The 15,847-nt window shown below is 50.0% G+C and overlaps 1 protein-coding gene across 5 annotated transcripts; it reads right to left on the reverse strand.

The window, feature by feature from the left end:
* Positions 1-1,560: 1,560 nt before the first annotated feature.
* On the reverse strand, positions 1,561-15,680 carry KLF15 (KLF transcription factor 15). Of its 5 annotated transcripts, none has more exons than XM_054216470.1 (3): positions 15,390-15,680; positions 9,804-10,911; positions 1,561-3,627 (listed from the first exon to the last, which is right to left on the reverse strand). In XM_054216470.1, the coding sequence occupies exons 2-3, from the start codon at positions 10,844-10,846 to the stop codon at positions 3,459-3,461; spliced, it is 1,212 nt and encodes a 403-aa protein (XP_054072445.1). In that variant the 5' UTR covers positions 10,847-10,911; positions 15,390-15,680; the 3' UTR covers positions 1,561-3,458. The 5 variants fall into 5 exon arrangements, with proteins under 5 accessions (XP_054072445.1, XP_054072442.1, XP_054072444.1 ...); XM_054216467.1 differs by lacking the exon at positions 15,390-15,680 and adding an exon at positions 12,424-14,595; XM_054216469.1 differs by lacking the exon at positions 15,390-15,680 and adding an exon at positions 12,109-14,594.
* Positions 15,681-15,847: the final 167 nt, after the last annotated feature.

The following is a 15,847-nucleotide window of genomic DNA, read 5'->3' on the forward strand; positions in this document are numbered from 1 at the left end:
AAACCATACTTAAAACAGAAAAGAAAAAGAAAAAAAAAAAAAAGAGAGAAAATAAGTGTTTCATGGAAAATATTCCAGGCCAAAACATAGCTTAGATGTTAGATTTCTGCACTGCTGTGCTCCAACAGCAGGTATTTTGCGTTACTCCACTTCAGCTTTAAGTATTGCCTCTTGCAGAAAAATAACAACTTCTGCCCCGAGCGTCTTGCAGGGTGAATTGCCCAATGTTACAGCAATATCAGAACTCCAGATGAGATGGGGAGGAGACCGAGATGCTGGTTAAAATAAAGCAGCTGGTTTAATGCATGATGTCGATAGGGTGAGAACAGAAGGGAATCGGAGGTCCTCTCGGTGCAGGCTTGCTAATTAAAGCATGTACGCGACTAGCACTCTTAAAACAGCTGTCCTTAGGACTCTGGTCTTCAGGCTGCATCTCAGGAGGTAACAACAGCCTGGCGCAAACAGAACTTACTCTGCCACATCCCTCGGTCCTCTTGTCGGACTGATAGGGGCTCTCTAGAAAAAATAAGCGGGTGTCTGGAGATCCCTGGCTCATCAGCTGGCGTTTTTTGGTGGCCGTTCATCAGGGAGAGACTTTAATCGCTAAGTGCCCATTAGTCTGAGAGTGATTCTTCTGGGAGAAGATCTGGACCCACTGCACCATTGCTCCCATGGAGACTCAGAAGTGATTTTAACACTTAGCAACATTGATGGTTTCTTCTTCCAGTGGAGGCCAAGCAACCAAAAGCACAGTGGAAGGGATGTCCTGGCTTGCAGATCGCAAAAGCATCATGTTCATGCCCCTGTTGTTACGACTGGGCAGCAATCGTTGTTTCAGGACAGGTTGTCTTCTCCTCAGGCCTGAGGCATGCTTCGTACCACAGATCCTTCACATCACTCTTTCAGACATGGGATTTACAGAAGAGCCAACTGAAGCGCCTTGGCACCAAGACCTCCGCCGTGCTGAGCCTTTCTTTCACAATCTAATCCTGTGACTACTCGTCTTATTGCTTGCTCCTTCCATCCAAGGATTACACAAACGTAAACTAAGTCCCATAGTATCACCGTGATGCATTATTATCCCCATTTTACAAGAAAGGGAACTGCGGCACATGGCAATTGAGTCCTTTGTCCTCGGTCACACAGTGAGTCACCGTCAACAGTCTCAAGCAGCCTCTGAAGCCCTTGCTCTTTCACACTAACTACTAGAGCTTGAATTTCCTCAAAACCTGCTTGCTCTAATTTATTAACCACAGTTTTACTACAGCTGCAGACCTGTCCCACAGCAGTCAGAAACCACGGAAGGCATTTGGGTCCCAGCGCGGCTGCCAGGCGAGGTGTGAGGGCTCTGGCAAAGGGAGAGCTGAAACCTCTCGCGCCTCCCAGGAGCTTTCTGAGATGAGAAAAACTTCTGAAAGCAACTTCAGATCTGTTCCATCATCTCCCTGTGACCCAGCACCTGAAAAGTTATGTTCAGGTGAATCAAAATTTCAATGTCCTGATTACAGAGCTGGCTTCAAAGGAAATTAATGAATAATAATTTCAAGAAGGGATTTAAAATTTCCATTTTCATTTTATTGTCAAAGTAAATATATTTTTATGAAGAACAAAAGAAAATATACAGAATTGTAACTTATGTACACTGGCTTTATAGGTATTTTTGTTTCCAATTTACACAAATTTTGATATGTTATTAAAAGATATTTTATATAGATATGCATCTATGTACAGTTTTATTTACATACATTCATAGGATGTGATATAGACCAGTCAATAGATGATAATTCATTTATATTAATTTCTAGAGGACAAAAGGAATGCATTCGCTTTAGCTAGACCTGCTGTTCTTGCACAGCGCGGGCTCCTGCTCTGCCCAGCGCTCGAATCGCACTTTCCTATTTCCCATTTTGCCAACAAAAAGACAAACAGATGCCGTCTGCAAATGGAAAAGAAATGCAACATCCATTGTAAAATCGTGCCTAATTACTGAATTCTATTTTCTTCTAAAGCTTCTTACAATCGCCAGAGTTCAAAAGGAAAAGCAAAACAAGAAGAAGAAACACAAACAAAATCACTTGCCTGCTACCATCCGATTATTTGTTTAAATTCCCTTCTTCGCCAGCTACCACACAAATTTGTTTCAGTTGGCTACTGTTCTCACCCATTCGCCCACCCTAGCTGCGTGGAGCTCTGACATGGCTGTTGGTCAGGAGAGGATTAGCGCTGAAGATCACCCTTGGACAGAAGACCTCACGGGGCGGTCCCACCAGGCCATGATGCCTCCCACCCTCCCCTGGGTACAGGTACATCCTACAAGACCCTGCCGGCCAGCAGACAAACGGAGACTTAGCTCCAACCAGCGAGGCGTTGGCTTGCGGTGGATGCTCGGGATGCCTGGTGCTCACCAGGACCACCGGGCACCCCCAGGGCTGGCGCTCTGGTTTCTCCCCCACGCTCACACAAGAGGACAGGAGCAGGGACAGGAGCAGAGCTCAGCCATTCCACAAATTGCTTCCCGCTGCTTTAGGTGCTAGACAACAGCTCTTCTGCTAAAGACAGTGGGTGCTGCAAACCAAAGTCAAAGGAAAGCAGCGTTTCCTTCGATGCGTGGGCATCCTTCCCACCCCCACGGCAGCAGAGGACAGGAGAAGCATGCACACAGTACGCGCTCAGCCACACCAAAAAGGCCCCGCTCCAAGCCATTTCATCCAGCCTGAGCTTCCAGGTTTGCTTGGGATATGCCTTTGCTTAAATATATATATATATATGTATGTATGTATGAATATATATACATAAATATTTATATATAGCCCTAGCCAAGGAAAAGGTAAATGCGAGCCGGAGAAGCCAGAGAGGCAGAGAGGCGCATTCCAGCGCTCTCCATACCCTGCCTCCCCCTGTCCCCGACTCCCACTGTTCCTCCTCCTATGGCCAGCCCCTACAAATCCTTGGCTCAGGCGACCCAAAAACAAAGGAGTTGTTTTCATTTCAAAAGGAATTTGCTGTTTCCAAACTGGACAAATAGAGCAGCTTAATAAAAACTCACAATGAATGGCCTGTACATGAGCAAAGCCCTTAGGAATGCCAGGGCTATAATTAACTAGCAGCAAGCAACTCTTACATTTTCCTGTGCAGCAGAAAACAGCTAAAAATAAAACACTGTAATTTCCAAAAGCAGCAGCAGCAAAGGAGGGAAAGATAGAAGGAAAGGAAAATAACATCCTTAAAAAAAAAAAAAAAAAAAGACAAAAGGAAGAAGCACCCCCCTCCCTTGACCCAAAAAGAACTTCATTCTCAAATCATCTTTAAAGGACATGGGACACTCAGACGTGGTGGTATCAAGTAACAGCATTGACTGTTCTGCGGAGACAAATAAATTATCACTAGAAATATAGTGAGCAAAGTGCTGTCATCAGCTGTTGTAGGATGGCTGGGCGGGAAGGGGAAAGCGGGACCAATCAGTTCACGGAGCGGACGGAGCGGTTGCTTCGTGGGAACCGATGCACCTTGACATGTTTGGACAAGTGGTCACTTCGAGCAAACTTCTTCTCGCAGACAGGACACTGATAGGGTTTCACCCCCGAGTGGGAGCGCCTGTGCCGGGACAGCTCATCTGACCTGGAGAACCTGCAAGAGACGAGAAGCCTTTTCAAATAAATGGGTTTTCACACTGCTAAGTCTCTCGCAGTGGGGGGGAGGGGGGGCGGGGAAGTCCCCTCAGGTCACTGTGAGACTCCACTTGTGGCAAAGCCCAAACGTACAAAACGAAAGGGACACACAACAGGCCCGGTCTGGTCCCAACCGTCGGTCAGCAGCAGTGATGGAAACACACAATTATCAGCCTCATCCCACATCATCTCTGGACTCGGAGCAATGCATGGAGACAACGTTTGTACCAACCTTGCCCTAAACCCGATAACATGGGTACAGCTCAACTAAAACAGTGCTGCTCATGATCCCTCTGCCAGTCCCCTTCAAAGCCCGTCCCACAAACTCTCTCCTGCAAATCCAAGCACGGACCATTCTCAAGCAGAGGTAACAACCAACATCCCGCAGGTGAGTTCTGATCCAAGCTCCCACTGGCACGAGCACGACAGACGCCCAGTAGTTGCACCTAATTTGAGGTGGACCCCAGATAACAGCCAGACACGTCGGTACCCAGGAGCTCCATGGCTCATCAGACACAGCTGAAAAAGCGGCTTTTGTACATGCTCCTGCAGGCTAAATAAAGAGTCATTAACATCTCAGTACCAGAGATGCTCAACAGTGTAACAGCTGACAGCCAGGTGGGCCCCGATGGCCATTAGCATAGTTACTTCAAGGGTAAATTGAAATCAAGATTAAGCCTTTAATTAGCAAAATTGTCTCCCAGAGTCATTTCAATGTTAGATATTTCCCACCTTCCATCTCCACAGAAAAATCCCTAAACAACCACCGTGAATCCCACAGGTTTTACTGAACCCAAATGAGCTAATCCTTTGGTCTTCACTGCAGGACTGGCTCTATTTCCAGCTTGGACCTGACCGGGAGCCACAGGGTTAATTAATAATGCCACACTAAACCAGCCCTGTCCAGATGGGTACAAAAAATTTGCTGCCTGACAAAGGGCAATTAAGTGCTTTGTTGCCAGAGCAGTAACAAAGAGCAGCACAGAAAGAGAGCTTGCAAGAAACGGTATCAGCTGTTTATTTACAATAAATAAATGAAGTCATGGGCACTAGCTGAATAAATGGGGGAAAGAACATGTAGAAAAATGCACCCTTCTGGAGCAAAATATCACATCACCAACAGAGTGAATACGCTATTTTTATGAAAGGGGGAAAACAGGACTGCTGGGCTCCTGTGAATAAGTCCTTCATGCAAGAAAAATAAGTTTCCACATAAAGGTTTTAATTAGCTCTGATCTCCCGCCACCAGTTGAGGAACAGGGCGCAGGCACTGGGAAAGCTGGGGATGGTTTCCACAGTTCCGCAGCTCTTCAGTCTGGTGAGGCTCTCTCTACCCAGAGCGCTCTGCAGCCGCTCAAAGCAGATGCAGATACTTGCCATGGGTAAGATATGGCGTGGACATATCTCTCCCAGCGGCATTTCTAGGGGAGGTCCCTTCACCCATTCTCTTGCTTTTCTGCCTGGTCCTTGCTTTGGTATCCCCATGGTGAGAGTCAAATGCACCATTAAGTGCAATAGACAGATGCCCTAATGGAGCCATCAACCTGTTCCTCACCTGGGATGTGTCTTCTTCATAAAGGCTGCAACAGGGCTTTCTCTTCGCCCTAGTACCTGCTTTCTCTAGCAACCCTGGTCCTTCCAGCCACGGCTTCCCAAAACTACAGTCTGGACCTGGGAGCAGCAGGGCCAGGGATTTCTCCCGAGTCCTTAGCAGTGAGCTAGTCCCAGTGCCACATCCCTGGAGGGATGCTCTTGTAGAGCTACGGATGAGTGGGACTAAACATCTTTACGGAGAGGGCGGCACGTTGCTTGTGCAGACTGCCTCAGTGGGACTCAGCGCTGGACAAGGAATGGACCTGTTGCCAGTGGTGGCAACCATGTCCAGGGAAAAGAGGGAGCAGCGAGGGAAAAGGGCCTTTGCAAAGAGCCGTCCTCTTATATACAGGCTTATCACTCAGAGAAGGAGTAAAACCAGATGTGGCCGGGTTGCCTTGTCCCATGTCCTTGGCCATTAAGGTCACCATCTGCAACAGAAGTGCAGTAGCACATGGCTAATTCTGCACAAGAGCTCCACAAGTGCATTTCAACGGGGATTGCATGGATGCTGGGGGAGAAAGAGGCGCATATCAGGAGTGAGCAGCTCCGCTCATACCCTGGGAGCTCGGATGAGTTCATCTGACAAAAATACGCTCTGCCTCATAACGATGTCCTTAGCTGAGGAGGCGGGAATGTTGCAATACTGTTCCCCAGCAGTCACAGAAAGATCAACTTACAGAGCCCACAGAAATAAACCTCGAGCTGTCGGTGTGTTTACAAAAAAACAACGCAAAGGTTAGGACAAGGAAGCCGGGAGGATCTGGTGGCCTGGCTCTGCAGTGAAATGGTATTTGCAGCACATTCCGGCACTAAGATCACCCCAAGAAAACTGCAAATCATACCCAATGGAATGCCACATTCAAACAAACACAAGGGACCCCCAAGGAACACCTCACTATCCCAAGTCACTGCCATTTGCAGAAGGATTCCTCCTTCAAAAGAAAGGAGAAGGGATCTGGGCAATCCCAGAGCAACTAGAAGAATCTGCCTCATCCTTTTGTCTAGTAGGACCCCAAAGGACCTGTAACTACATCTCCCTTGGAGACAAATCCTAGAGTTCCCTTGATGTGTATGATGTGTCCCATGACTCCTGGCCAAACAAGGACATCACTATGTGGCTCAATAGGCAAGAAAGGTCAACAGTTTCAGCCTAGTACTCCATGGTCCCTACCATGGCCACCAGCCATTGAGACTGACCTAGGCTGTACCTCTCCTCCGCAGCGGAGGGGAAGCTATGGATTCATCCTGCCCATCCCCAGAGCATGGGTATGGTAAACCAGCACTCCTCCAGCACACCTGAAAACCCCTTTGCACAGCACCAGCAAAAAAGGCCACTGCAGGATGCCACACATGGTCCTCCCCATGCTCACCTGGTCCCATGCATTACAAGCCTTCAAACCCTCCCTACCAAACCAGGCAGAGCTTGCCTTGCACGTTGTCACCTGCGGAGCCAGCTGCGCCTCCAGCGTGGCGATGCGGCAGGGCATTTACAGGCCATTGCCTAATCCCCCAGCCCTTACAACACCTGCAGCTTTGTACGCTGCTGCGCCAGGGCAGGGAAAGCCAGAGCTGCTCCTGCTCCGTGCCACGACACGGCTGCTGGGGACCGGCCCACGCCGCTTTTCGGTGGGGGCCGTCGCAGGAGCAGCGCTAACCAGAGGCTGCCCTGTGCCAAAGGTACGGGCTGGCAGGACACGGATCAGCGGTCCGACCGGTACAGCGGCTATTGAATGCAACGGGTCACCGGCCACTTATGAACCCCTCTCTGCGACCAGCCGAAAACAGCTCTCGCCCCGTGCCAAGGAAGGGCACAAGCAAGCAGGGTTCAGCCTCCTCCAGGGAGGTGCTTGGGGCTCTCCAGCTGTCCCAGGGGTCAGCAAAAGGGTTTGCTGTGCGCACACCCCTACCTTGGTGCAGTGAAAGGGTGGAACTTCACCACAGCAGGACTGCCCAGAGCGCTGGGGAAGCTTTAACCCCCCGCAGCTCAGCCCCTTCGTGCTAGGCAACACTTTGTTTTGGTTTTCAAACTACTACCTTCAGTGAGGTCAGATCTTAAGTGTCTTCGGTGAAAAAATAAATACGCAAGCACAAGAATGCAGGGAAAGGAGGGGGAAAGCAGAGCCCAGCAGTGTTTTAGTGCTTAAATTCCAGATGATATAAAACTGGGAGCAAACAGAGAGTCCAGATGCGTTTGACTTAAGTCATGTGAGATCACAGCTCTCGCTGAACTTCTGGAAAAGGTAAACACGCTTTATTGATGAAAGGGGACCGAGCAATTCAGCGCTCAATTGGGTCTGGCCTTTGATGTGGGAGCAGCGCACAGGGGATGTGCGGGAATCTCGGGATGGTGCTACGGATTGCTGCGAGCGCAGGGAGCAGCTCCTCAAGCGCTGCCTCTCCTGCCGGCTATACACCTGCCCCCTCGGAGCAGAGCCCTGCCAAAGTTTGGAGGTCTTGGGGACTGGGATACCAGCCTGGGCTGTGGAATGCACCACGACAAACAGCAACAGAGAGTTTGAAAAGCCCTCCCAGCAGCTGTTTGTGGACAGCACACACGTTCCTCATAGCTAAGGTTGACTAATTTCTCACTCCTGTCGGGCTCCTCATCTTTAAAAAGTTGTGGCTGACAGAGTGAAAGTTCAGGGTGCTCCCGGTTGCGGGGCCTGCGCTTCTCTCGACCCACCTTACACCTGCATCCTGCTTTTGATCCACACCATTCGCTGTAATGCGAATTTACGCAAAAAGGCATTTACGGCTCCCGGTGTAAATTCAATCTCCATCCCTTACCGCTTAATATTTTTTCTAGATGTCCCTCTTGGCTTTGCAGCCTGAGAAACACCAGCTCTGTAGTAAGACAGAGCTGGAGAAGGTCACCCACAGGCAACACCTCAAGCTTCTGATCTTGAGCCACAAAAGTCAGTGGTATAAATCTCAGCGTGGGTCAGACAAACCCTCACGTGCCACATGCATTTGTCACAAAAAGTGAGAGTTTTGCTCACATGCCAGCGCAAGGAAAGCCAACGCGACACCCACAGGCCCGTTCCCAGGCAGGAGGCACGTCTGCTTCCTGGGCGCACGTACTCTGGCCACCAGACGAAAAGCAGCGAGTGCCTCTGCTGCAGGTCAGGAGCGAACCAGCCTGCGGCGTATGGGCCCATTCAGCTAAACAATATGGCTTTAATTTCAGCGCATCCCGAGCGGCAAGCCACCGAGCAGTGCCACCAGCACAAAAGGAAAGAAAATCACCACCAGTTTGTAGAGCCACCAAAAAGTGAAATGGGGGGGGGGGGGGGGGGTGGAATAAAAATCATCAAAGTAGTTAATTGTATTGATCTCCTCAGTCCCGCTGAGGGGCAAATTTCAGACTGGTCCCATTGGGGAGCGGAGGATTCAGCCCCATTCCGACCTTTTCCCTCAAACCAATCCAGCCATCTCTAAGTGCTGCGTGTCTCACATACTTGCATTTTTACACAACCCCCTCCTGTTACTTTTTACCTCGTCTGTTCCCCGTGGTCACAACCCATTTCCTCATTAGACACTGCTCACTGAAGCTCTGCAGGATATTCTTTGAAAGAAATCTGGTTTAATTTAATACAAGGGAGTTAAGATTTTGTTTTCTCCCCTCATAACTTGTGGTGCTGTATATTAACGCTTGCCAGCAGACAGGCCAGTGATACAGCTAATTGGAAAGACGGAGGAAGGCTTCTGCCAGTTTTCTTGAAATAAAAAGTTGATTTTTTTAAACAAAGTTTTGATTTTTCATCTAGTATTAAGAATATAATGAAAAAAAAAAAAAAATCAAGAGATACCCTCTGCGAAACGTTTTGCTCAATCAAACCGGCAATCTTCCGTTCAAGCAACGCTTAACTCCACCTCAGCCTTCTGGTGATGTTGTTACATCTGACAGCTTTTTGCAACTTTGAGTGGCACCCACGCATTTTTCTGAATCAACGCGGAGAATAAACCCCAGAGCGTGCCGGCGTGTCACCGCCAGCATCTCCAGAAGGAGTGGGATGAAGTGCATTTTCTATGAAACTGCACAGAATACCGCTTTTCTTAACCACGCTCGCTTATCACAGCCCTTCAGTGACGACGTCCAGCCCCGTGCGGTGGGAGCCGCACGCAGTGGTTCTGCCCTACACCATCCAGTTCACTTACAGCCCTCAGCGGGTACCAGCCGAGCATCTGCTGCGGCTGCTGTGTTGCAACCGGACCGATGTGAACGCAAGGTATTGCCTGCGGTAACAAGCTTAACCCGACCCTCTTGGAACGAAACGCTAATTACGATGGACTACTTTTATTTTTTTAAGACGTTTAAACAGCTGATGCCAGCAGATGATGCTCTGCTATTTAATTTATCAGAGCCCCTGGATTACCTAACAGGAAGAAAAAGGTTCTTAAATTCTCAAACCAACCGAACGAGTTTTGGGAACAGAAACACTTTATAAAATCAGAGTGCAAACCTCCTCGCTCAGGAGGTGGGGTCAAGTGAGCAGACAGGGGAAGGGGGGTTGGACAGTGCTGCACCCCAATACTAACCTCCATCCGCAACCCGGCCACGTGCACGCAAAAGGCTTTTCTCCTGTGTGCCTCCTCAGGTGGGCTTTCAAATGGCTGCTTTTCGTGTACATCTTGGTACAACCAGGAAAAGAACATTTGTGCATTTTAATGAGTTCTGCTGCAGGGTTCTTTTGAAATTTCTGACCCATGATGATCCCCGTCTGACCCTGGATCATGCCTCCTGGCCCAATTGGCTTGGCGGCGATGGGGACGGGAGCAATGCGGACAAATTTAGAGGACAAGTTCAAATTGGATGACTGAACTATCTGAGGCACAAGGGCAAATGTCTGTCCTTGGATGTTGACTAGGAGCTGTGCAATTTTAATGTTCTCTTGTGCTGGTCCTTGGGAACTGGGGCTCGTGTTGGACTCCTGTTTGATCTGTACAGGCTGAATTTGAAGCATAACTGGTATCCCATTCTCCAGGGACATTCCTCCATTTGAACCTTGGCCACCTTCCGTCGAACTGCTCAACTGTTCATTTTTACTCTCTTTTAAACTAGCGCTGGGTAACATATGGTCTTTTTGCTGTAGCGAAGCAACAGAAACTTGGCTGCAAGCTCTCAAGTCCTTGGTCTCGCTTTTAGGTCTTTCTTTGAGCTCCAACTCCATGTTCTCCTCCAGAAATTCCTCAATTTCCTCAAGCGTGGGCTGAAATGGTCCTGAGTCTTCCATATCCACGGCAAATTCAGGCAACCTAAAGTACTCCTCTTTCACTATCGGCTGAAGTCTCCTTTTGTCCCACCATGATGCAGCGGTGTTCCCCAAAGATGCCTGGGACAATAAGTAGTCTAAGATACTGTCCTGACCTTCTGCACTGGACGTGCTTCCATAGCTGGAGCTGAGAACCTGGGAGTCAGGGCTGGAACAGGAACAAAAGCTGGACGAGTCGCTGTCATCTTCTGAGAGGGGTGAGGGCAGCATTTGGTAGGACCTCACCCCTGCTGTCATGTCCCCAAAGTATCCAAGAGAAGATCTTGTAGATGAAAAGGATTCATCAGTAGGCAGCAAGTGATCCACCATTCCTGGGCGATCTCTTACGGATATCCCAACAGCATATACCAGGCGGTGAAAGTTCAGGTGAGAGCCTGAGTGTAAGAAAACAAAACAGCAACAGTCAGAAGTCGGTTTAATCATTTATCTCCATGAGCTAAAGCTCGTAAAGCCCTCCAGCTCGCAGGAAAGTCCAAAGCATCCAGTCTCACTGAGCACACATGCTGCTACACGCGTTGATACGTCTGTACCACCCCCTAAGGACTGTCAGGGCCAGAGCGTTTTGCAGGATTGCACCACGTATTTGCAAAAGAATTCTTTCAGAAATCATTTCCCAACTGTGTGTGCTCTAGATTTACAGCTCCCTTCCAGAATATTGCTGGCAAGAGAAAATAAATGATGGGGTTTCACCTAACAGTGAAACCTAGAGCCAAAGAAGGGAATGGGGAGAAAAAAAATAATAAAGTGTTGAAATTTTTACCACCCAAAAAGAAACAAATAAAAAAAAGAAGTTTATTGCTGGTGGCTATAAAATGCAAATCCTTTCCTTATCTTGTAGCTTTCCACCAACCTTATTTTTAACTTCCTCAGTTCCACAAATATAGGCTAATCAGCATAATGCAAGGATCAATCTGTCAGGAGCCAAAAATATTTACTGTGCTTCAGCATTTACTAGGCGGATTTTCCCCCTCCAGATGTAATGAATCAGTGTGCCAACGTCATCATCACCTGCACTGCCCTTAATAAGGCTGGCACTGTGCTGAGCTAATTACCACGTCCTGGCAAGCCAGCTGGTGGCTGGTTTCACCCCATCGCTCCATGCTCCTCTCTCCCTGCGTACGGAGATCGCGGTGATCTGAACCTCCTGCCAGCTGCTAAACTGGGAGGGCTCGTGTGGACCCCCCGACATCTCATCTGCCGTCACCCACGGCGGGCAGCCGCGCTCCCCGTTTTCCCCCTCCCCGTGCCGAGGCAGCGGGCGGGCAGCATCCCGCAAGCCCCTACTCACGTGAACCATAATCCCGCGGCAGCCCCACGGAGGCACAAGGGCAAAACCCATCCTTCCTAGCACAGCCCACCGTGACGCTCGCCGGCAGCAGCGACTGTCCTGCACTTTCCCAGTTAAGCCAAGCAAACTTCCTAGAAAGGTTTCTGGGGAGGGGAGGGAAGGCAGGAGGGACATCTGCGTCTTTGTTTTCTTTTTTTTTTCCCCCCGCCGCCAGAGGAAAAAAAAAAAAAAAAAAATTGCTTACGGACAGAGACTATGCCTCTTAGAGAGCAAACGCAGAGACCTCCGGACGGAGCGAACACTGGCCCTCAGTCATTCGCTCAAGGTGACTGATTGAAAACAGAGCTGTATATGTGCATAATAAAACAACTCTTTCTGTGGAAGGTATGTGGACTGCAGAGATAGAAGTCATTTGATCAGCCTATGAGGTTTTGTGTGTGTGTGTGAATTCGGAGGCATGTGACCCAGCGCGAAGGAAATGCCAGTCAATCTTGTTACACGCTGTCATTTTCCACAGGCTCTGCCGCTGCGCTTTGGACGCTTTGCCATGAATAGTCAATAGCTCCCAGTTTTGTGCAGGGAAGGGGATGGTTGTTACCGCTATTGCCGAGCATCCTTGCTGCCTGATCTCCAAAATTTGCCCTGTCTTTGCCTTCTCCGGAGAAAAATCAAAAGGCGTCTATGTGCTCAGTGCTGCAGCGAACGCAGAGCGAGATATTTTACACAACACTCTTAAAAAGCTCCATCCCATTGGCGGCATCTATTAATATTTCACAGGAAAGCGGGGGGGGGACAGGACACATATTTCTTAAAGACACAGCTTCCTCCTTCATACGCACATGGAGGAAGCAGGGGCAGGTTGAAAGACAGACTTAAAAGTAAGATTGCACATTTTGCTGGTATGCGTGGCCTGTCAGTCAGCTACGCCTCTGAACCGATAATGAAATACCCACATGTGCCGAACACGAGGAAGTTCAAACAGAGGTTAGTGCCTCTGTTTTGTGACCTTAGCCTATAATCATGTCTTATAGTAAAAGTGAAGAGTCAGAAGAGAGGAACTATTTCTAACACACAGGACTATTTTTTTTAAATCTCTGTCGGTGGAAAGTTCCTCCAGCAGCAGTCCTAGGGCTGAGGTATTCCCCGTTTTCAAACAGAAAACACAATCTGCTTCTGAGAAGTTTGTACTGGCTTCCAGTAAGAATTCACCCAAGCAGCTCGTTTCTGCCTTGCACCAGGAACTGGTGAAGTGTGGGGCAGAAAGGAGGACTCGCCCTCCGATCCGTTCTGATCCTCCCTTCTCTGTCTCCATTGTTCCAGCTTGAACTTCGGAAGAACGGTGCTGTGAGAGAAATCTGGACTGCAACGTGGGGTTTTTTTTTTTTTCAAAGAAAAGCTGGCGCGCTCTGTGCGTGCGGGGAAAGAGCCTGCACCAAAAGCAGTTGGTAAGGTTCTTTTTATTTAAAAAGAAAAAAAAAAAAATAAAGTTCATGTTTTCTTTACATGGCTGCGAAAACTAGGAGGCCACATATCAAAATATCCATATATTCCACTGGGAATGGAACGATACCCTAATTTGAATGAGGGCTGAAAGGAGGGGGGAAAAACCCGACGAACTCCTAGCAACTGCTGTGAGCGACGTCCCTCAGCAGAAAGCAGCCAGCACGCTTATTTCCCCAGCTCTTTGGACGAGGAGCAATGTCACTCGGTGTAACCAGAGTAATTTTAAGAAGAGAGGGGACTGTCAGAGGCAAATAGATCCGGGCCAGATCTGCTTTCTGTGCACTCTCAAAACTTGCAGAGCAGCCAAGAAGATTTTGGGGAATGCCTGGAATGCAGGATCGGGCCCGGGCTATATTTTATCCTAAAGGCCAGACTAACAACCAAAAGGCTTTCATCCCTACTTCGCCTGAAGACACGGCCAAAACCAGAAGATTAAAAAACAAAAACAAGAAAAAAAAAGGCAGGACTACACAAGCTGTGAAAACTGATGGTGCTGTTTACATAGAGCACTTTCATCTCTAGGAGCCCTGAAAACACGTTAGAAATGTAAGCACCTATAGAGGGACCTCAGTGCCTGAGCCACTGAAAAACAGCTGCTTCTGGAGTGAAATACAGCAGCTGTTCAACAGCACACGGCAGCACGACCGTCTCCAACTTTGAAGAGTTCCCTGGGTTGTTATGATGTCCTTTCTGCCAGAAACATGTTCTGTTTAAAACCTGCCCGTCTAATCGCCAGCTGAAACAAGATAACAAGAAAAAAAACCAAAAAAAACCACCAAAAAACAGAGAAGGTATATTCTGACTCAGAGTAACATTAAAACATGAAGTCCTGTGAACTTGCTGAAAACACTGGGACATATTTCCCAGCTTGTCATTTCGGGATGGTCAGTCCAGCGCAACTGATAGCCCAGCAGTATATGGGCTCTGATACGCCGCCAGTCATTTCCTATCTATGCTGCTACAGCTTTTTCTAGTTTAGGACTGATCTCTTTAGGGTTTTCTCTTGTTTCCCTAGAAGATTTTAAATCTGTTCAGGCTGACTCCTGCTCCGCAGACAGAGCCACAAACCAGGCTGTGAACCAGGCCCAGCGTTTCTAAGAAATTAAAATGGAAATGCACGGGGGGGGAAAAAGCCCCCAAAATGACAATATAATAATAACAATAATAAAAGAAGCCAAGAGCCAGGAGGAAATCTATTTGCTCTCATCCCTTCTGCAAGGTGGCTGCGCTGCTCCCCAGACACGGAGTGGGGCGGGGGGGGGGGGAAGAGGGGGGTTGTTTAGGGTCTCACGCTGCTTTTTTCCCAAACCCACCGCCTCTGGGAAGCTCCCAAAGCTTCATTTTCTGGAAACTACCCCCCCCCCTTCACCCCCAAACTTTGGCTTGCACAAGAGGAAGCACTTTATCCGCCGCGGGCGCTGGCGGCGCCCCCCCCCCCCCCTCCCCGCACCCCGGGCTGCCCGCCCGGCACCCCCCGGCGCCCCGAAACAACGCTCGGCATCAGTGATGCGGGCCGGGGGGGGGGGATACACACACAATTCCCACCCCAGCACAAGCACAGCCAGGTTTACACGGCTGCAAAGCATTTGCTTGTTTGTGGTGGGGTTGGTTTTTTTTTTGTTGTTGTTGTTGCTGGTTTTTGGGGGGGTTTAAAAATTATTATTTTTATTGTTTTCCTGCTCCCTCCATCCCTTTTCAAGAGGCTTTGTGGGGCCGAGCTCTCCCCCCCCCCCCCCCCCCCCCACCTCGGCGTAGTCCCCAGGTCGCGATGACCGGGAGTAACCCCCCACCCCCCACCCCCCCCCCCCGCCTGTCACACCATGTCACGACACAGCTCCAGCCTGAAAACAGCCCCCCACCCCTGCCCGCAGCCCGGCACCCCCGCGCCGCACCGCCGGGGGGGCGGGGGGGGGGGGGGGGTTTAACCTTCCACCTCCCCGTGACCGGGCAGCAGCGGCACAAACACCACCGCCCCCCCCCACCACCCCGGGTACTGGTGCGGGGGCACCGCTGGCGGGACGCGCACCCGCGCAAACCTCCGCGCCCCTCGCACCCCCTTACCTGAACTCCTCTGCGAGCCGCGGAAGGAGGGGGGGGCGGCGGGGTGGGGGAGAAAACGCCAAGAGCGACCAGAAGAAGGCAGAAACAATAATTTAAAAAAAAAAAAAAAAAAAAAAAAAAAAAAAAGCGAAAATAGTGATAGAAATAAAAACCCCAATAAAGACGCAAAATTAAAACCACCGAGAGGCGGCGGGGAGCGGAGGGGGCCGCGGAGGGAGCGCGGAGCGGCGGGCGGCGGGCGCAGCTCCCCCGGGAGGCGGGTGCGCGGGTGCGGAGCGCGGCCCCGCGGCCGTAGTACTATATCCCCCGCACGGGACGGGCGCCCGGCGGCGGCGGGGGAGGCCGGGGAGAGGCTCGACCGAGTCCGCAACCACCATTGGCCCCGCCGCGGCGGGGGCCGGCCCGACACCGGCCTCAATGGGAGCCCGGCCCGGCCCCCGGGGCGGTGCTCGGGAGGG

This window comes from Rissa tridactyla, chromosome 10, assembly GCF_028500815.1.
Source record: "Rissa tridactyla isolate bRisTri1 chromosome 10, bRisTri1.patW.cur.20221130, whole genome shotgun sequence".
Taxonomy (NCBI): Eukaryota; Metazoa; Chordata; class Aves; order Charadriiformes; family Laridae; genus Rissa; species Rissa tridactyla.